The sequence below is a fragment of the Elephas maximus genome, chromosome 11 (assembly GCF_024166365.1).
Source record: "Elephas maximus indicus isolate mEleMax1 chromosome 11, mEleMax1 primary haplotype, whole genome shotgun sequence".
NCBI classification, from domain to species: Eukaryota; Metazoa; Chordata; class Mammalia; order Proboscidea; family Elephantidae; genus Elephas; species Elephas maximus.
This window is the reverse complement of record NC_064829.1, coordinates 114727733-114749435: the sequence shown is the minus strand read 5'-3', so window position 1 is coordinate 114749435 and position 21703 is coordinate 114727733. Positions and strand designations below refer to the sequence as shown.

The following is a 21703-nucleotide window of genomic DNA, read 5'->3' as shown; positions in this document are numbered from 1 at the left end:
GGGTAAGGGGAGGGCTCAGCAGTTGGGGCAGAGCCGCAGGGGGCAGGCAGGTTAGGGGATGCTCACCTCTGGCGAATGCGTTTCCAGCGCTGCATGTTGCGGTAGATGAGTGTGGAGGGTGAGGGCTCCAGCTCCGAAGGCTGTGTGGACAGAGAGGCCAGGCTGGGTGGCCATGCTCCCAGCCCCGTAATGTGTGCCTCGCTCAGCCCCAGGCCAGCCTTGCACACCCACCTCATCATCCGGGGTACCCTGGGTCTCAGGCTGCAGTGGGGATGGAATGCGGGACCTGCAGGCGTCTCCAGGTGGCCCAGGGGCCGTGGGTGGAGGCAGCTTGTACACATCACGACTCTTGCTGTTGGTAACCTCTGGCCCCTGAGGACACAAGGGCCCCACACCCAGCCCCAAAGAGTCAGGGCAGAGCTGGGAGTGTACGCTGTTCCTCCTGCCTTTCCCAGTGACGAAACATGAGCATCCAAGGAGCCATGTCTAACCAGCAGGGATCCTACCCTACCTGGGGATCATATCCGTCTGTCCCAGCGACCTCTGTCTATTCTTGCGAGCTCAGGGGGTCATGTCTGCCTGCCTTGGGGAATCTTGTCCAGGTGGCACACCTGTATTGCCTGGGAACTTCCTTCTGCCACTCTCCAGGCCAGGGAGCCATGTCTGCCTGCCCTGGGGAATTCCTTTCCACCCTTGCCAGCTCAAGGGGTCCTATTTGTCTATCCTGGCAACCCCCGGCCACCCCTTCCAGGGAGCATGCCTTTCTGCCTAGGGAAACCCTGTCGACCCCCTTAGGCCAGATGACCACATCTGTCTGCCAGGAGGACTCCCATCTAACCTAGCTCTTAAAAACTCAGTGCTGTCAAGTGGATTTTGACAGAGTAGAACTGCCCCATAGGGTTTCCAAGGCTGTAAATCTTTACGGAAGCAGACTAACGCATATTTCTCTCACAGAGCACCTGGTGGGTTCACACCATTAACCTTTTGGTTAGCAGCTGAGTGCTTTAACCACTGCACCACCAGGGCTCTTGGAGACCCCTAATTTGGAGGTTGTGTCTATCTGCCCAGAGGAACCAGTTCCCTTCCCCCGGGGCCAGGTGGCCAGGTCTGTCTGTCCTAGGGGCCTCCATCCATACCCCCAGCCTAGGGGTTCACATTGGTGTACCTCATCTGATTCAGGAGTCGTATCTGAGGGACACAAGGACCTGTGCTCGTCCGCTCCGCTAGCCTGGGGCTGGGAGTCAAAGTCAGCCCCTTGGGCCTGTCCACCCACTGCCCACCACCCATCCCACCTCCTCATCCTCAGGTAGTGGGGGTAGTGGTGAGGTGGGTGAGCGTTCCCGCTCTCGTGCTGACGGGCTGTTGCGCATCCAGGCTCGGCAGATTGGGTACAGCGGTGTGTTCTCACTGAACTGGGCCAAGTCCACACTCCGGTCAAATAGCTTGATCACATACGCGTCTGGGGGTGGTGGGGGTGGGAGGCGTGTGAAGACCCTCACCCAGCCCCTGGCCCCTGCCTGCCCTCTCAGGCACCGCCCACTCACTGGATCGCTGAGGCCCTCCCTCGGCCGGCCCATCATCCATCTCCCTCCTCTTCTTCCGCCGCTGGTGGGGGAAGCGGGCGGATGGCCTGTGGAGGGGGGAGGGGGGAGGAGTGTCAAGATCTGGGCAGGGGCTGGGAACCCCTTGTCAGTTGGCTGGGGCCCCCACCACCTTACCGTTTGCCAGTGGCTGCGATGGAGCAGTCCCTGTGGGGAGAGACAGGGTGTCAGCAGGCTGACCCCACCTGGAACAAACACTGCTCAAACCTTTCAGTGGGCACCCTGGGAATACTGAGATCAAGCCTGAGATGTTCACATGAACCCCACCAACCCTTTGTGTGTTCCACCAATGTCCCTGGGGATTTTGGTGCCAACCATGAGAGGAGCTAAGCTTCCTTCTGCCACAGGGTCTTTGTATACAAAGAGGGGTCAGGGCTGTGATGGGGAGGCACAGGGCCATGATGGGAGAAGCCCAGGGCAGATGGTCAGGGTTGTGATGAAGGAGGCACAGGGCAGAGGATCAGGGCTGTGACTGGGAGGAACAGGGCAGAGGGTTAGGGATGTGGTGGCAGAAACACAGGGCCACGATGGGAGAAGCCCAGGGCAGGTGGTCAGGGCTGTGATGAAGGGAGCACAGGGCAGAGGGTCAGGGCTGTGATGGGGAGGCACAGGGCAGAGGGTCAGGGTCGTGATTGGGGAGGCACACGGCAGAGGGTCAGGGCTGTGATGGAGAAGCACAGGGCAGAGGGTCAGGGCTGTGATGGGGAGGCACAGGGCAGAGGGTCAAGGCTGTGATGGAGAAGCACAGGGCAGAGGGTCAGGGCTGTGATGGGGAGGCACAGGGCAGAGGGTCAGGGCTGTGACGGGGGAGGCACAGGGCAGAGGGTCAGGGCTGTGACGGGGGAGGCACAGGGCAGAGGGTCAGGGCTGTGACGGGGGAGGCCTAGGGCTAGGGTCAGGGCTGTGATGGTGAAGAAGTTATCTACCACCAACCCTCAGCTCCAGATCCCATCAAAAAAGCTTACTTATTGTGGGTGTCCGAGGGTGTCTTCCCAGCTTCCTCATCTAAACGCTCCCTGGTAGCAGAAGAGAACTGTTGGCTCAGGGTTCCGAGGCCCAGAGTGGGAAGGCACCTTCCTCCCCAAGCCAGCCTCTGGGGGTCCCAACCAGATCCACCCAGGGCCAGAGAGTTCAACCTGCCAGTTTCCCCAGCCCCCTGTGACCACATGCTGGTCTGGGTCCCCACCTGTCCATGTGGCTCTTTTCCAGCAGACACTGCAGAACAGCATCCAGTTGGTTCCGGGCCTTGGCCATCTCCAACTCTGGGAGAAAAGGGTACCCAGTAGGAGTCAGTTCCTTGGCGCAGGCAGGCAGGCCAGGGAAGTGCAGTTGTATCTTCCACCCTGGCCAATCCCATGGGCAGGCATGCTGAGAGGGAGCTGCACACAGAGACTACTCAAGTGGTTAACAAGAGCTCTGGGCTTCAGGCTGTGCCACAGGCTTGCTGTACCCTGAGGTAAGACTCCTCACCTCGTTGAGATGTTTCTTCATTTTGCAATGAGTCTCTGGAGGATACCTACCTGCTAGGATTGTTGCGAGGTTTAAAGTAGCCTGATGTTATGACTCTTAGTAAGATGCAATAATGAAAATAATAAGTAACATGTACAGAGTGCTTATTATGGGCCAGGTATATGCCAAGCACATCACACTGACTGAATCCTGATAATAACCTTTAGAGGTTGTTCTGTATGTTTCTATAATGATCTCAAATTCCATATGGTGTAAGTCACTACTGGTATTATGCTTTTAAAATACATATTTATAATAAGCCATAATGATGAACTTAGAAACGTCTACCTTTGAAATCAAAAGATGCATTGCATTGGGCAAATCTGCTGCAAAAGACCCCTTTAAAGTGTTAAAAAGCAAAGATGTCACCTTGAGGGCTGAGGTGCACCTGACCCAAGCCATGGTGTTTTCAATCACCTCATATACATGCAGAAGAGGGACAATGAATATGTAAGACTGAAGAAAAATTAATGCCCTTGAATTACGGTGCTGGTCAAGAATACTGAATATACCATGAACTGCCAGAAGAACAAACAAAGCTGTCTTGGAAGAAGTACAGCCAGAATGCTCCTTAGAAGGGAGATGGCAAGATGTGGTCTCGCAGACTTTGGACATGTTATCAAGAGGGACCAGTCCCTGGAGGACATCATGCTTGGTAAAGTACAAGGTCAGCAGAAAAGAGGACGACCCTCAACGAGGCTAACATTAACTATAAATCATTAGAAACCTGTACATCATTAGAAAGTTATTTATAAAACTTCTGAACTTACACACAGAAGCATGTGAAGTGTGTAAAGAATGTGGTGAACAACCTCTAAGTTAAGGTGTCTTTGACCCAGCATGCTGTGATAAAAGATGACACAACAGCTAATCTTTGTAAACTATCCTTGAGACATAAATCTAAGCAACCTCCCTCATCTCTAACCTTGAAGGAAAAACATGTGACAGTCTCTAACCCTAGAGAAAAGACACCACACACCAGTCTCTGACGTCACACTGGTCTTTATTGTGTGTGGCTAAGGTGAGAATGTCACACACAAACCCTGAACTCCTGCTCACTCACTGAGAGAAGGCAGAGGCAAAGGGCTCTTTGTCTAGTCTCTTGTTCTCTCTGAAGACTGAGAACCTGCTGAGACTCTGCCTGTCGCAGCCAACTTTGGACCCTAGCTATGAGGGACCGCTGCCAAGTTCAAGCTGTGGTCACGCCTTCCCCCGACACCTTAAAAGTGAAAGCCTGAAGTCTGAAGATTTGGGCACCAACTCCTGAACTAACACTATAACTGCCATTGTTAACTGTGATTCTCCGGATCTGAAGGAATGTTGCGAGGCCTTCCTTGTGTGCCTCGCCATGACTACCCGGCAGTAGACTAAATGAATGTATACCCGACAAACCTGAGTATTTCTCTATGAATATTCTGTTGTACGTAGGGTCGCTATGAGTTGGAACTGACTCAACAGCACCTAACAACAACGATTTTCTAAGACGAGTGCTGCAGTCAGCAATTATCAATGATTGATTACTGGCTATTGGTTATGGATTGGTTATTGATTATAAGCAATAAATTACTGATTATAAAATCATTAAAATTAATTAAATAATACCTAGACTAACTAAATTTGAACAAAATTGGGTTCATCTGGTACAGAAAAGAGCTACTGGTCAATCATATTTACAAACTGAAATGAAGTAGGCAAGGGCTGGACAGTTAAAAGCCATTAGGGTGTCTGCCAATATAAAAAAGCCTTCTCGAGAGAGGGACCTCTGGTCACAAGTCAAGCAAAGATACCACTAGGGTGCTCACCAGTATAAACAAGTACCCTGTGCAAGGCACATTGTTTTCCACTCTCTAGGGGATACCCCATCTGATCGAATCAGTATCCTAGTGGCTAGCTGGAATAAGATTAGGGACCCAACACATGAAGTACACAAGCAACATCGAAATCGACTGGAAACAGAATACACCCAAACCCCAATAATATCCCATAAAGAAACAGGGCATAGGGAATAAATTATATGACTCACCAAGACACTCTAAACCACAACCTTTATATCCTTCTTTGGCTGTAACTTGCATTAATATTTGCAATACGACACGGATTATGAACGAGGGGCATACAAAATGGTATTCAAATAAAAAGAACTTTAATACTGAGGAACACCGAGAATCAGCAAAGCTAAAGTTTCTTACTTAAATTACTACCAAAAAATGAACAGGCTCAGGCAAATATTCCACCAGGGTCAGGAGAAAGGATCATGTACTCTCAAGCAACAATCCCAGGAGGCTTAGAGGGGGTTTAAGAAGGGATGAACTTAAAAGACACCCTGATGTGGGCCTCATCACGTGACCACAGGAGTTATATCCTTATATCCTAAAGGGCTAAAAAGAATAACCCACCCTGTTGTTAGGAGCACCCAGTAATATAAAAGATCTGTAAAAAACCCATTGCCGTCAAGTTGATTCCAACTCACAGGACCTATAGGACAGAGGAGAACTGCCCCACAGGGTTTCCAAGGAGCGGCTGGTGGATTCAAACTGCTGACCTTCTGGTTAGCAGCTGAGCTCTTAACCGCTGTGCCACCAGGGCTCTACTCAGTAACATAGATAAAGGTAAAAACTAAGGGCAAATACTGGCCAGGAGGATAGTTTCAAAAGGACCTATGTCGATCCTGACTCATCTACTTCACTAACAAATGATCCAGACGACCCACGCGCCCTGACAATTGCCAGAATCGCTGAAAATGATACTAATGAGAGCCCGACCAGAGTTACAGAACAGAGCGCGTTTATGAGGCGAGAGGTGGTTACACTCAGGCAAGAATTCTAACCGGTAGGCACCTCCACCAGAGAACAATGGCTTTTAAACTCTGGTCAAAAAGGGGGAGAAATTTAAGTGTAACAGGTGATGAGCTATTACACCAATAATGCTAAATTAATCCAAGAACTAAGATCCTGGTTGGGGGCGTGGGCGGAGCATGTCAAGCTGAAATAGAAAGGTCACTGTTTGACTGGGTGTGGGAAACGGGCCGCTCCCAGACGGAACAGGTGCACGTGAAACTGCTAACAGCTTAATGAAATGAGGCTGGGGCACAATGATCTATGGCAGGAAGACAGGCTGCCCCGGAAACCCCCAAACCCAAAACCACTGCTGCCAGTGGATTCCAACGCATAGCGACCCCACAGGACGGAGTAGAACTGCCCCACAGGGTTTCCAAGGAGCGGCTGGTGAATTCCAACTGCCGACTTTTTGGTTAGCAGCCATGGCTCTTAACCACTGAGCCACAAATAAATCAAAAGATAAATCTGGATATAGGGGAGAAAATTTTATATATGCACGTGATATTAAAGTAAAACAAAAGTTCACAGTCTGATTTAAATGGAAATCCAAAATGTATTAAATTGATTTGATGATTATTCTTATATTAATACAATTATAATAATTTACATAGTAAAAGATAAAAGGCACTGATTGGCATTTTAGGCCTCTAGACATAAATTCTAAATTAACTTTGGCATTGTGGATAAAATTTAAAACCTCTTAGACAAAGGAATAAATGTTGCAACCATCTCCCTGTACAACAAACCAGCTTTGCCCGTTACAAAACCAGACGCCTAACCAGTCCTTTTGGTCTTCAGATTTGGGGTTTGTAAACCTCTGGGTAATTAGAACTCTGGGAGCCTTACTAGGACTCATCCTTTTAGACAAGACTGTTCATTTTCATTGGTATTCTGAGGCCACAAGTAAATCTAATAAATTTAAAATAACCTCCTTAAAAGACTTTCTATAGAAAGCAAATGAAAAACTTAAAATTTAACAGCTAAAAATTCAATCTTGTAAACAAACAAAAAAAAAAAGAATTTGTTTTAAATTATAAGTGAAGATTACAGCAGGTTTTTTTTGAGCATCTGGGGCTCTCCACTGTAAATCACATGGACCCCTGGTTATGCATTGGTTAAGAGCTCAGCTGCTAACCAAAAGGTTGGCAGTTCAAATCTATCAGCCGCTCCTTGGAAATCCTATGGGGCAGTTCTACTCTGTCCTATAGGGTCGCTATAAGTGGAAACTAACTTGACTGGCAAGAGGTTTAGTTTTTTTTTGGTATTGTAAATCACAGCGCTGAGTGAGTCCTAACTCCTCATTTTATAAATAGGCTCAGACTTAAATTGGGAGCTAGTTAATATCTTGAGTGGTCTTTAAAAGAAGAAACAAACAAAGAAAAAAACCCTGTAAAGGCTGAGAAGCTATGCCACCTGTATTTGGACACCAGCAGGGTCACCCCTGGAGGACAGGTTTCAGCTGAGCTTCCAGACTAAGACAGACTAGGAAGAAGGACCCAGCAGTCTACTTCTGAAAAGCATTAGCCAGTGAAAACCTTATGAATAGCAACGGAACATTGTCTGATATGGTGCTGGAAGATGAGCCCCCCAGGTTGGAAGGCACTCAAAAGAAGACTGGGGAAGAGCTGCCTCCTCAAAGTAGAGTCGACCTTAATGACGTGGATGAAGTAAAGCTTTCAGGACCTTCATTTGCTGATTTGGCATGACTCAAAATGAGAAGAAACAGCTGCAAACATCCATTAATAATCGGGGCATGGAATGTACGAAGTATGAATCTAGGAAAATTGGAAATCGTCAAAAATGGAATGGAACGCAAAAACATTCATATCCTAGGCATTAGTGAGCTGAAATGGACTGGTATTGGCCATTTTGAATTGGACAATCATATAGTCTACTATGCTGGGAATGACATCTCGAAGAGGAATGGTGTTGCATTCATCGTCAAAAAGAACATTTCAAGATCTATCCTGAAATACAACGTTGTTCGTGATAGGATAATATCCATATGCCTACAAGGAAGACCAGTTAATATGACTATTATTCAAATTTACACACCAACCACTAGGGCCAAAGATGAAGAAACAGAACACTTTTATCAGCTGCTGTAGCCTGGAATTGAACAAACATGCAATCAAGATGCATTGATAATTATTGGCGATTGGAATGTGAAAGTTAGAAACAAAGAAGAAGGATCAGTAGTTGGAAAATATGGCCTTGGTGGTAGAAACAATGCCAGGGATCGAATGATAGAATTTTGCAAGACCAACAACTTCTTCATTGCAAATACCTTCTTTCACCAACATAAACGGTGACTATACACATGGACCTCACCAGATGGAACACACAGAAATCAAATTGACTACATCTGTGGAAAGAGACAATGGAAAAGCTCAATATCATCAGTCAGAACAAGGCCAGGGGCCAACTGTGGAACAGACCATCAATTGCTCATTTCAAGCTGAAACTGAAGAAAATCAGAGCAAGTCCACCAGAGCCAAAATATGACCTTGAGTATACCCCACCTGACTTTAGAGACCATCTGAAGAACAGATTTGACGCACTGAACACCAGTGACCGAAGACCAGATGAGTTGTGGAATGACATCAAGGACATCATCCATGAAGAAAGCAACAGGTCATTGAAAAGACAGGAAAGAAAAAAAAGACCAAAATGGATGTCAGAGGAGACTCTGAAACTTCCTCTCGAACGTTGAGCAGCTAATAAAGCAAAAGGAAGAATTGATGAAGTAAAAGAACTGATGATTTCAAAGGGCGTCTCGAGAAGACAAAGTATTATAATGACATACGCAAAGAGCTGGAGCTGGAAAACCAAAAGGGAAGAACACGCTCGGCGTTTCTCAAGTTGAAAGAACTGAAGAAAAAATTCAAGCCTCGAGTTGCAATAGTGAAGGATTCCACAGGGAAAATATTAAACGACGCAGGAAGCATCCAAAGAAGATGGAAGGAATACACAGAGTCATTATACCAAAAAGAATTAGTCGATGTTCAACCATTTCAAGAGGTGGCATATGATCAGGAACTGATGGTACTGAAGGAAGGAGTCCAAGCTGCTCTGAAGGCATTGGCAAAAAACAAGGCTCTGGGAATTGATGGAATATCAATTGAGATGTTTCAACAAACAGATGCCAAGAAATATGGAAGACAGCTTCCTGGCCAAATGACTGGAGGAGATCCATATTTATGCCTAGTCCCAAGAAAGGTGATCCAACCGAATGTGGAAATTCTAGAACAATATCATTAATATCACACGCAAGCAAAATTTTGCTGAAGATCATTCAAAAACGGCTGCAGCAGTATATCGACAGGGAACTCCCAGAAATTCAGGTTGGTTTCAGAAGAGGACGTGGAACCACGGATATCATTGCTGATGTCAGATGGATCCTGGCTGAAAGCAGAGAATACCAGAAGGATGTTTACCTGTGTTTTATTGACTATGCAAAGGCATTCGACTATGTGAATCATAACAAACTATGGATAACACTGCAAAGAATGGGAATTCCGGAACACTTAATTGTGCTCATGAGGAACCTTTACATAGATCAAGAGGCAGTTGTTCGGACAGAACAAGGGGATGCTGATTGGTTTAAAGTCAGGAAAGGTGTGCGCCAGGGTTGTATTCTTTCACCATACCTATTCAATCTGTATGCTGAGCAAATAATCCCAGAAGCTGGACTACCTGAAGAAGAACAGGGCATCAGGATTGGAGGAAGACTCATTAACAACCTGCGTTATGCAGATGACACAATCTTTCTTGCTGAAAGTGAAGAGGACTTGAAGCACTTACTAATGAAGATCAAAGACCACAGCCTTCAGTATGGATTACACCTCAACATAAAGAAAACAAAAATCCTCACAACTGGACCAGTGAGCAACATCATGATAAACGGAGAAAAGACTGAGGTTGTCAAGGATTTAATTTTACTTGGATCCACAATCAACAGCCATGGAAGCAGCAGTCAAGATATCAAAAGACGCACTGCACTGGGTAAATCTGGTGCAAAGGACCTCTTCTAAGTATTGAAGAGCAAAGATGTCACCCTGAACACTAAGGTGCGCCTGACCCAAGCCATGGTATTTTCAATCGCATCTTATGCACCTGTAAGCTGGACAATGAATAAGGGAGACTGAAGGAGAATTGGTGCCTTTGAATTGTGGCGTTGGGGAAGAATATTGAATATACCATGGACTGCCAAAAGAACGAACAAATCTGTCTTAGAAGAAGTAAAACCAGAATGCTCCTTAGAAGCAAGAATGGCGAGACTGCATCTTACATACTTTGGACATGCTGTCAGGAGGGATCAGTCCCTGGAGAAGGACATCATGCTTGGCAGAGTACAGGGTCAGTGGAAAAGAGGAAGACCCTCAACGAGATGGTTGGGCACAGCGGCTGCAACAATGAGCTCCAGCATAGCAACGATTGTAAGGATGGCGCAGGACCGGGCAGTGTTTCGTTCTATTGTGCGTACGGTCACTATGAGTCGGAACCGATTCAATGGCACCTAACAACAACAACAACAACAACAACAACAACAACAACAAAGGCTGAGACAAGACGGTTTAGCTAATAAGTTATGATAAAAGAAGTTGTATTTGTTCACAAATAAAAGCATTCAAATTTAAATGTGAGCCTATTTTAAGATTGTTTGATTACCTAGTGAATAAAATATAAAAACAAAGTCAAGAAAGGTAGAAACAAACCCAAAAAGGAGTCTAAAAACTCCAGAGCTGACAGGCTGGAAGGCAAAAGAGTTCCCAAAGTTTTATGATTATTTGCTAACTCCTGTTAAACTGTGGTTTTCCCCAATTTTATATTCAAGGTACAAAAAAACAGTTTAAAGGAAGAACGGAGGACAGCTGTTTGTCTCTCAATTGTCAGCTAAGAAACTTATCATGGCAAACGTTTGTATCAGAGATACTGGACATTCAAGTGAATTCTAAATTCCCAACTTAAAAGCAAATATGCACTTAACTGACCACACAACAGTTTCTATGGAAATAGTTATTTTGACAAAAGTGCATGTTTCTACCAACCAAAAAATACCTACACAATAAAAGTCTTCATTAAATCAAGTTAAAGAACCTCTTTTTAAACAATAACTGTAAAATCAGGATCTGTCGTTTTAAAGCACTAAAAATAAATAATAAACTAAATCATAGTGCCTTATAATACTGCAGGGTTTCTTAAAGCAGTGTTTTCTTTAGGACATAGTTAATCTGCATGAAGATTTTCAAAGTTTAACAGTTAAAAACAGAGGAGCTGACTGCAATTTCTTGTCAAGTTTGTTTTAATTTAATATTTTGCTTGATTTCTTGTGAGCAGGACAGGATCGAGCAGATCATTTATTTATTATGACGATTAACCTTGAAAGGCTATTTAAAAAAAAAAAAATCAAACCCGTTGTTGTCCAGTTGATTGTGACTCACAGTGACCCTACAGGACAGAGGAGAACTGCCCCACAGGGTTTCCAAGGAGCGCCTGGTGGATTCGAACTGCCGACCTTTTGGTTAACAGCCAAACGCTTAACCACGGTGCCACCAGGTCCCCATAATATACTGCTTTTGACTATAAACCTCTTTTCTATAGGTACACTACTTGGGGCTTCTTATAATAACTCTTTTAAAAAAGAGACTTTAGTTGACTTGGTTTACCTGCAGGCAACGAATTTGAAGAAAGTATATAAAATATATTGAAAATCTGAAAATGTTAGATCAATTTTGGGTAACTTATTTATAAAACAGAAAAAGAAAGAGACCAGTGAATGTTCTACCATAGAATGTTACCCTGGTGATATACTTTCTGTCAAAACAGCAATTAGATCATAGTTTTTAAAAGAAAATGGGATAAGGAGTAAAAGCCATATGTCATAAACAGGTTTATAATGACAATCAGTTAATATTATAAAACGTTACCCAGCCTTTTTAACCCTCCACGTCCCACATGCCGTTGAGAATTTTATTGGGTCGAAAGACAAAACACTTTTTTACGAGCCATTTCACCTCTCAGGAGTTAATAACTGCTTTCTCCACCTTCTTCTATTACTTTGAAAAGACACAGCGTTTGAAACCTCGCCAGACTTTTACAAAAACTCCTGCCTTGACGCAGGCATGTTCTGACTATGGTTTATCAAACAGCTTCTGGGAAAAGTGCTAATATTTACACAAACAGCCTGTATCTACAATTTTGGAATGTTATGAAGATACAAAAGGGTTTTTTTTTTTTTATTCCAAATGGCGAAACTCTTAAAAATATATCATAAGGGAATAAAGTGCTTTCCCAAACTGTGGCTATAATAACCCAGGAGCAGCTTTAAATTAGAATTTAGTTGTATGCGCAGCTCATAAAATAAAAATACAAGGTGTTCATTTAAATCCTCATCAACTGACCTGTTGAAACTGGCCAACAACCGTCACCAAATGATGTTTGAGCACCTTTAGGTGGATTTATTCAGCTTTCCCCAGCTGTGAGATTTTCCTATGTGATATTTATTATTTGGCCTCTTTGATAAAAGTCTGATGCTATCATAGTAAAAAAAGAGTATTCAAACATATTTTCCCATTTGGGTAATTCCTCTTCATATATTGAATGACCGAGGTACTCATCTTTACTGAACAAGCAATTAAAATAACTAGTCAAAGGTATGAAAACCCTGGTGCCCTAGTGGTTAAGAACTATGGCTGCTAACCAAAAGGTGAGCAGTTCAAATCCACCAACGGCTCCTTGGAAACCCTATGGGGCAGTTCTGGTCTGTCCTATAGGGTCACTCTGAGTCAGAATCGACTGGATGCAATGGTTTTGGTTTGTTTGTTTGTTTGTTTAGCCAAAGGTATAGGGCGTTATGTTGTTGTTACGTTAATTCTGGCTCACAGCGACCCTGACCCTAAGGGCATTATGCCACCTATACCTCAATCTTCTGGTAAAAAGAAAGAGTAAATTTTTAAATTAAAAGTATCAAAGAGGGAGGAAGGGATAGGACTTCCATGGCTTAAGGTGTTACTTCTTGTCCTTCTGGCCATCCAAGTTGGAAACCATGAATTAACTCCTTATGAAATTATCACTGAAAGGCCTGTACCATTGATTTGTCCTCTTGGAGTTCCCCTTTTGGACATCATGACATGATTCAGGATTATAAATCTCTAACGACATAAACAAGAAGATATCTTTCAAGAGTTCAAGACCCTTTTGCAGGGGCTAACTAAATTGGGACTAAAACTAGACAATATTGTTCAGAAATGTTATTTTTGCTGTTTTTCTTGTGTGTATCACTTGTTTTACTTCACAGCTGAGTACTTTTGTTTCTTCAGTTTATCATCTGGCTAAGCAAACAAATTAAAGTGATTGCTGGGTATGTGCTAAGACTCCACTTAGTCCCTGAACTTGAATTTCTTTGTTAGGTGTTACCTTGATATTAAAAGGAATGGCCATTATGAAACAATACAGTCATTCGAACGGGCCCTATGCTTCCCCTTTTTGGAATGATACTTCTATGAAGCTCAGGAGACCTAACAATTCGGATCATGACATAGCTAAACCCACTCAAGGTCACTGGTGTTTTACTCACCATCAGGGTATAAAGTGGGGCTGGTCAACGTTGGCTGCTAACTGAAAGGTCAGCAGTTTGAATCCACCAGCTGCTCTGCGAAACAAAGATGTAGCAGTCTGCTTCCCTAAAGATGATACCCTTGGAAACCCTCTGGGGCAGTTCTGCTCTGTCCTGTAGGGTCACTATGAGTCAGAATCAAATCGAAGGCAATGGGTAGTCAATGTCTAATTAATATGTGGAAAAATGGTTACTATTTTTATAATGCAAGTACTGTGCTAAGGCTTATTTTCTCTTAGAAAAACTTATCTACTTTTAGTGCACAATGATCAAGTAACCCCTCAATCCATCTTCTCTCATAGAAGTAACTGCTGGCTAATAAACTAAAATTGATAAAGTATCCGAAAATGTAGATGGCTACACAGACCCACCTGGAATATACTCTGAATTGTGCTATCAGGCTAATTTTCCTACTACAGACTCTAGCATTAAGCTTTCCTTTTCTTTAAAAGGATATTATCTTGTCTGTAACTCTGGCCCTTAGTATTGAAGGGTATAACCAAACAAGACCCTACTTAGATGACCAACTGTAGGTAGGATCCACTTCCTTTTTATCTGCTATTAGTATGTCACGCATTTAAAGGATTGTCATTGGGCTCTATTCTAGATTGAACTGTGTCCCCCCCAAAATGTGTGTCCATTTGGCTAGGCCATGATTCCCAGTATTGTGTGGGTTGCCTCCATTTTGCGGTCTGATGTAATTATCCTATGTGTTGTAAATCCTAACCTCTATGATGTTAATATGATGTTAACGATGCGGGATTAGAGGCAGTTATGTTAATGAGGCAGGACAGGATCTACAGGATTAGGTTGTATCTTGAGTCACTCTCTTTTGAGATATAAAAGAGAATCAAGCAGAGAAAAGAAGGACCTCCTACACCAAGAGAGAGCTGGGAGCGGAGAGTGTCCTTTGGACCTGGGGTCCTGGCGCTGAGAAACTCCTAGACCAGGAGAAGACTGATGACAAGGACCTTCCCCCAGAGCCGACAGAGAGAGCCTTCCCCTGGAACTGGCTCCCTGAATTTGGACTTCTAGCCTCCTAAACTGTGAGAGAATAAATTTCTATTTGTTAAAGCCATCCACTTGTGTTATTTCTGTTATAGCAGCATTCGATAACTAAGACAGGCTCCAAATGTTTTTTAAAGAATTGGTTTAGAATTACAGGACTTAATACAACAGTTAGGATCTGCTATAATGACCATCTGAGAACTGCAAAATTTATATGAAATAATTTTACAAAACAGGTTAGCTTTAGATTATATATTAGTCTCTCAGGGTGGTAACTGTGCCTTAGGTGGTAATCAATATTGCGTGTGTATCCATGACATGGAAATTGAAGTTGCTCGAAGAGTGGCCACGGCCGAGGTTCAAGCTAGGGAAGCAACTGAGGCAATTCTCACTGAGTATAAGGTGCCTTGGGACCTTCTCTCTTGGCTTCCAATTTCTCATTTGATTTGACAGTCTGCCCTATGAGGCATTCTGTTATCAATAAGCTGTTACAGGTATTATCCCCAGCACCAAAGAAGTGGCACAGAAATTTACTGGCTTATTTGCATACTGGAGCAATATATACAGGACTGAAGACAAATTTTATGAAACAACAAGACATTCACTTGGGGGCCGACACGGGGACGTTTTCGAACACTTTTGAAAGGAGCAGTGCAAACGTCTCAGGCTCCTGCACCTCGGCGTTCTGAATCAAAGCACAGAGTAGAATGTTGGTTTTCACAAGGTTTCGTCACAAACGGATTAAAAATCTTACAGACTGTAAATTTAACTCGACCGGCTTTTGTTCTAAAAATTTTCTTGGGCGGAACACAAATATTCTCCTATGGGAAAACTTACGTGGGCTCTGCATGAAGTGATACAATGCACAGAGCCACTAACTGAAAAAAAGGAGTATTTAGCTTCACATACCTCGACCAATCCTAGCATGGGTCCACCGGATGCCTGACAAACAAAAAGGTGTAACATCTGACCAGAAAGTTCTCAATCGGAAATGGTATATTTCTGAGTAGGACATACAGAGGGATTGCCGCCCCTCTGCATTAACTGAGGAAACCTCAACATTGCCAACAGTGGGCTTGCCAGAATTTCTCAGGGTGGGCCAATCCAAGTCTAAGCAGCTGGGCAATCGGAACCACCCTGGTCCTTAGCACTTACCAATTCAGGGTTTACAGATGTTTCAGTCACCATGACCCCATCAGGAGTATATTGTAAGGCTAAGGTCTCAAGAACTTTAGATGGTATGATCCTAACCCCACTGCTGTGGGGTCAATCCGGACTCATAGCGACCCTATAGGACAGAGCAGAACTGCCTCATAGGGTAGACTGTCAAATCTTTCTCCCACCGGGCAGCTGGTGGGTTCGAACTGCTGACCTTTCAGTTAGCAGCCGAGCTCTTTAACTACTGCACCACCAGGGCTCCTTTAACCAAAGGCAAGTGTAGGTCAATCAGCTCAGTGTGCAGAATTGGGAGTCCTGGTGGAGCAGTGGTTAAGGGCTTGGCTGCTAACCCAAAGGTTGGCTGTTCGATTCTACCAGCTGGTCCGTGGAAACTCAACGGGACAGTTCTACTCTGTCCTATAGGGTTGCGATTAGCTGGAATCGACCTGATGGCAGTGGGTTTTTTAGTGCAAAATTGATGGCTGTGAACTTAGTGATCAGACAAACCCTAATACAAGGACAGAAAGTTATCTATATTTGTGTATAAATTTGTGGCTTGTTGCTAATGGCTTCGCCATACAGTCTAGCACTTGACAATGAAATGACTGGAAAAGCGGCAACCGTGAGATCCGGAGAAAGGACATCTGGCAGACATTACAAACACCAACACCGCACACAGTTCTGCACGGTAGTAACGTAACACAACACAATCATGCAGGAGATAAGCCAGCGAAGGTCAGTGCATCCACCAAAGGAATGCTCACTAACGGCCAGGACACACGGGGAATTTCGCAAGAAATATCTACGATCACGCTAAATAGGGATTTTAATGCTAGCTGGCAGAGAGACAGCTCTCTACCACCACCTTCAGAAGATACATTAAGTGGGCACAGGAACCATGTGGGCAGGCAGGGTTTCATGCTGCTAAAAACTGGGCACTTAGACAAAATCTCCCCATATCACAGAAAACTTTACAATATGGGGTTACACACCGTGAGCCTTGTGGGACATTTAAGGCATGGAGACAGCCTAACAAATACTCTGACAAGATAAAGCCTCACAGGCCTGTGGTGAAATGAGTTCCTTTATGTGGCCTTTTGCCTGGGTTCTTCGGAAAAACAGCTTGAGAGATTTTCCCCCTAAACCCTGAGGTGATACCTTTGCCCTAGTTTTCTACCCCGCAGGGTTTGTTATTTTTGCCCAGGTTGACTGACATTTTCTGGGTAAGCTGTGAATGACTTGGTTTGATACTTTCTGCCTGGCCCTGAGCTGCAGCCGACCCTGTGATTGGTAAACACCTTGCAGGGACTGGTCAATAGATTATGCAAATGAGGTGAGTTGTAGCACAGCCTCGTCTACTATGCAATGATGTGTCTGTGGCCTACTGAGAGGGGACTGGTCACCTCAGTTTGTGGCCTTGGTGGGAGGGCCATGCCTTGAAATTGATGAGGAGTTTATACATACAAGCAGCCAGCGGCATAGAGGTTTGGCAGACTGAAAGAGCAAGAAGAGAAGCAGCAGGAAGAAGCAAAAGAAAGAAAGCAGAAAGAACAAGCAGAGAGAGGAGGCAAGGAATCTCCTAAAAAAGCAGTAACACCAGTCAAGGGCTGTAACACTGAAGACAGTGAGAGGCCTGGAAGGGGCCCAGGGGCAGAGCCAAGAGGAGTGTGTCCTCAGGGGGCTATGGAGAGGCCTGTCCTGAGAGACCTGCACGGCCTAGAGGAGCTGAGAGAGCTGCCCTGCACTGAAGAAGGGAGACTCTGGCTGCATGCTTTCCGATCCTAATGCTGTAGTCTGTTGATCCTGATCCCAAGTTGTACGCTCTTCCTTGATAAGTCACTTACCCATAAATATGGCCTATGAGTTCTGTGTGGCCATTGCAACAGCTTACTAAATCCAGAAGAGAAGTAGAGAGTGCCGTGGGAGGGACGGCTGGTGTCAGAATTGATAAAAAGGTTGGAGAGAGGAGGTATGTCTGACCTCCACCTCCCAGGGCTCAGCCTTGGGCCGATCTTTATTTGTATTACCCTCCCCCCGCCCCAAAGTTAGACAGGTTTTACTATCACTCCTACTCAGGCTGTTTTACAAGGCCTTTTCAAGTTACTCAAATAAGACTACATTATCCTTTGCATACGTTAAAAAATAAGAAATATTCATGCAGTGTAGAGGACACATGGTTTGGTTTTGGATTACCACGTCCTTGTCAAACCTGTAACCAGCTCTCCTCCACAAAAGCATTAGAGATACAGGTATCTTGCTTTCCAAACCTTTTGCCGTCGAGTTGATTGCAACTCATAGCAACCCTATAGGACAGAGTAGAACTGCCCCATAGGGTTTCCAAGGAGCAGCTGGAGGGTTCAAACTGCTGACCTTTTGGTTAGCAGCTGTAGCTTTTAACAACTTTCCCACCAGGGCTCCGTATCTTGCTTGAGCATACCTCATATTACAGAATCAAATCAAGGCACACATTTCCCTAGACAGCAAGTGCAGAAACGGGCTGAAGATAGAGGAATATCGTGGCACATTTATTTACCTTGTAACTCTACAGCATCTTGTAGTTTTAAAAGATATAATGGTTTATTTAAACAGAAATTACAACTCCTTACCAATGATCAGGAACTTCAAAGATGGTCTAAACAATTACAGACAGCAACTAAATCTCTTAACCACAAGGAAGGTATTACCATCCCCAGCCCCACAGACATGATGCTTACCGCCCCTACTGATATTAAGTTCATTACTGCCATAAATAATAGCACAGTAATGTTTCTGGTACAGTCCTTAAAAAATCTAATAACGATTCATTTAGCAAAGGAAAAATTATTGCCCCAGCCACTAGAAAGACATAGTAGGTGACTATAGGAAATCTAAAACCCTACATATTAAAGACACTTCTCTAATTCTTATTTAATCATTTTTAAATGTGTCGCCCAAAGCTACGCTGCCTTCTTGGAACCCTATTGCTTACATGTACGGCTCTCAGGAGTTTTGTCTTAGCAGGCTAACTTACTGCAGTGGGTCCCAAACCAATGGCATGGATTTCTCAGCTTCCTTCAGGTATCAACAATTCTGCTGTGTGCACTGTCTGGCACTGAATCACCAACGCCATTCACCTCAACTGAGCCCTCAACCTCCACTGTAACTGTTGACTACTGTTACCTACCCAGCCATATGGGAACACATGCTTAATTCTAGACCATTCTGTTATAATTAACCTTACTGTTGTATCTTCCTGTTGCTGACGAGTGATTCCAACTTATAGTGACCCTGTAGGACAGGTTAGAACTGCCTCATAGGGTAGTGGTAAAGAGCTTGGCTGCCTACCAAAAGGTTGGCAGTTCAAATCCACCAGCCGCTCCTTGGAAACCCTGTGGGGCAGTGTCTTGGTCATCTAGTCCTGCTATAACAGATTAAGATCTATAACCACAAATGGATGGCTTTAACAAAGAGATGTTTAGCCTCTCACAGTCTAGTAGGCTAGAAGTCCAAATTCAGGGAAAGCTTTCTCTCTCTGTCAACTCTGGAGGAAGGTCCTTGTCATCAATCTTCCCATGCTCTAGGAGCTTCTCTGTGCAGGAACCTCGGATCCAAAGGATATACTCTGCTGCCTTCTTGGTGGTATAGGGTCACCATGTCTCTCTGCTCACTTCTCTCTTTTGTATCTCAAAAGAGATTGGCTTAAGACACTACCTAACCTTGTAAATCTCATCGATATAACTGCTGCTCATCCATCCCATTACATCAGAGTGGTAAGAGTCACAACACAAAGGGAAATCACATCAGATGACAAAATGGTAGACAATCATACCATACTGGGAATCATGACCCAGCCTAGTTGACAGCTATTTTGCGGGGGAGACAATTCAATCCGTGACAGGCAGTTCTACTCTGTACTGCAGGGTCGCTGTGCACCGGAATCTACTCAACGGCAATGGTTTTTGTTTTTTTTTTTAAGTTGTCTTTTATTCCTTAGCTCTGAATCAGTCCCACCTCTCGGCAAACAGAAGGGCACCCGCTCACTCTGAGCATCCTCTTGGGCCTTATGATAGGTCTTCAGATGCTACGTCAAGAAACTCCTTAAAGCTGAGGAAGCCCCTACAATTTTAGGCAGTCTCGTAGGGCACCTGATAAAAACTTTACAGTCAGCATTTCAGACTACTGACCTGACAGACAATCTAAAAGATCTTCAAAAACAATACAAGAATTTTAATTCTCATGCTATGACAGCTTTGTCACACTTAGGCTCACGAGTGAGATATGTCTCAATTGATAACATTAATGAACATAATGCTGGAACAAATCATGCTAAGAGCATCTGAAGCAAAGCCACTGAATGGCAGCAGATACATAAATAAGAGGATTAAACAACAACTTGAAAATCTATAGATCAAGACACAATGAGGTAGGCTATGATCCAAATGAACTGCAATGTGTAATACTTTAAGACAACCTGCCTTACATATCTACCATAATAACAAGTAGATATTGGACCCCTACTATAACAGGCAATCCCATTAAATCTAAATTGATATAACCTTCACAGGAGCATAACAAATTAAAACCTTAGCTCTGAAAGACAGAGGTGCTACCCCAATTTCAAAAGGAAGACTGGCTGCTGAGAGCTGAATAAGCGCCTCTGTACAAAGAAGGCATGTATGTCTCACCTGGTCAGCTATTAGAATGGATTCATGATACCTGGATAACCCCTGACTACATCAGTGTTTCAGATGTCTGAGTTCCTATGACTATGGCCATAAAGCCTAAACAACCAGTTGTCTATAATTTGGGAAACTGGACCTTTAGAACATGCTCCAAAATTTTGATAAATCTAACTTACTGAACCAAAAAAAAAAAACAAAAAACAACACTGCCGTCAAGTCAATTTTGACTCACAGTGACCCTGTAGGACAGAGCAAAACTGCCCCACTGGGTTTCCAAGATCTTTACAGAAGGAGACTGCCACATCCTTCCCCCAGGGAGCAGCTGGTGGTTTTGAACCACCGGCCTTCTGGTTAGTAGTCGAATACTTTAACCACTGAGCGACCAGGGCTCTTACATATACAATCCATGTTCAAACTTACTGAACAGATGGCAATAATGCAGAATTTCCCCTTCAAGGCTATATTAATTAATACCGACCTTTACTACTGGAAAAAATACACTATTCCCAGTACGTACAAAAGAATAATAAAAACTACTATTGAAATTTATCATATAATCAAACCAAATATATTTCTGATTGAAGTAAAATCAACCTTGGATACATATGACCAGGTGAGCAACCATCTGAAGCAGAAAACGAAGCATATACAATCCATGATCCAAAAGGCAAATAAAGAAGAGAAGAACAAATTTCCAAAAGTAATGACTGCTATACATACAGCATTTATGGTGTCTGCCCATGCCTTACAACACGCTATCAATGCTTATACCTCGTAAGTTTCATGTAACGATGTTTAACTAGACAAAGAATTATCAGGGAAGTGTATCTGCATGGTTGAATAAGCTAAGCTTCTGGAATTTGGGGAATTAGATTTTAACCCATGTAAAAGAAGCTTTTGTTTTTACCACACCAATTGTATTGGGGATATTTCTGTTAAAACTTGCTTTAACACTAGCAAGTGGCATCTAAGATGCATCAACTGGTCTCAACCCACCTGGAGCAAAGGAGAATGAACACCAAAGACACAAGGTTAATTATGAGCCCAAGAGACAGAAAAAAAAAACCCAGTGCCCTTGAGTCGATTCCGACTCATAGCGAACCTATAGGAATCGGAGTAGAACTGCCCCATAGAGTTTCCAAGGAGCGCCTGGTGGATTCAAACTGCCAACCCTTTGGTTAGCAGCCGTAGCACTTAGCCACTACGCGGGGCGCCACATAAACCAGAGACTACATCAGCGTGAGACCAGAACTAGATGATGCCCGGCTACAACCGATGGCTGCCCTGACAGGGAACACAACAGAGAACCCC

General features: G+C 44.1%; 1 protein-coding gene across 2 annotated transcripts in view; it reads right to left on the bottom strand.

Annotated features, from left to right (window-relative positions):
- The window catches only part of LIN37 (lin-37 DREAM MuvB core complex component), a 28996-nt gene that overhangs the window by 166 nt on the left and 7127 nt on the right, over positions 1-21703 (bottom strand). The window contains exons 2-8 of one of the 2 annotated variants that reach the window (XM_049900768.1): positions 2788-2863; positions 2567-2617; positions 1719-1748; positions 1545-1630; positions 1293-1459; positions 232-372; positions 67-140 (exon numbers count right to left, since the gene is read on the bottom strand). In XM_049900768.1, the coding sequence (XP_049756725.1) occupies positions 67-140; positions 232-372; positions 1293-1459; positions 1545-1630; positions 1719-1748; positions 2567-2617; positions 2788-2863 (625 nt within the window). The remainder of the gene's footprint in view (positions 1-66; positions 141-231; positions 373-1292; positions 1460-1544; positions 1631-1718; positions 1749-2566; positions 2618-2787; positions 2864-21703) is intronic. The other variant, XM_049900769.1, reaches the window with a different exon arrangement.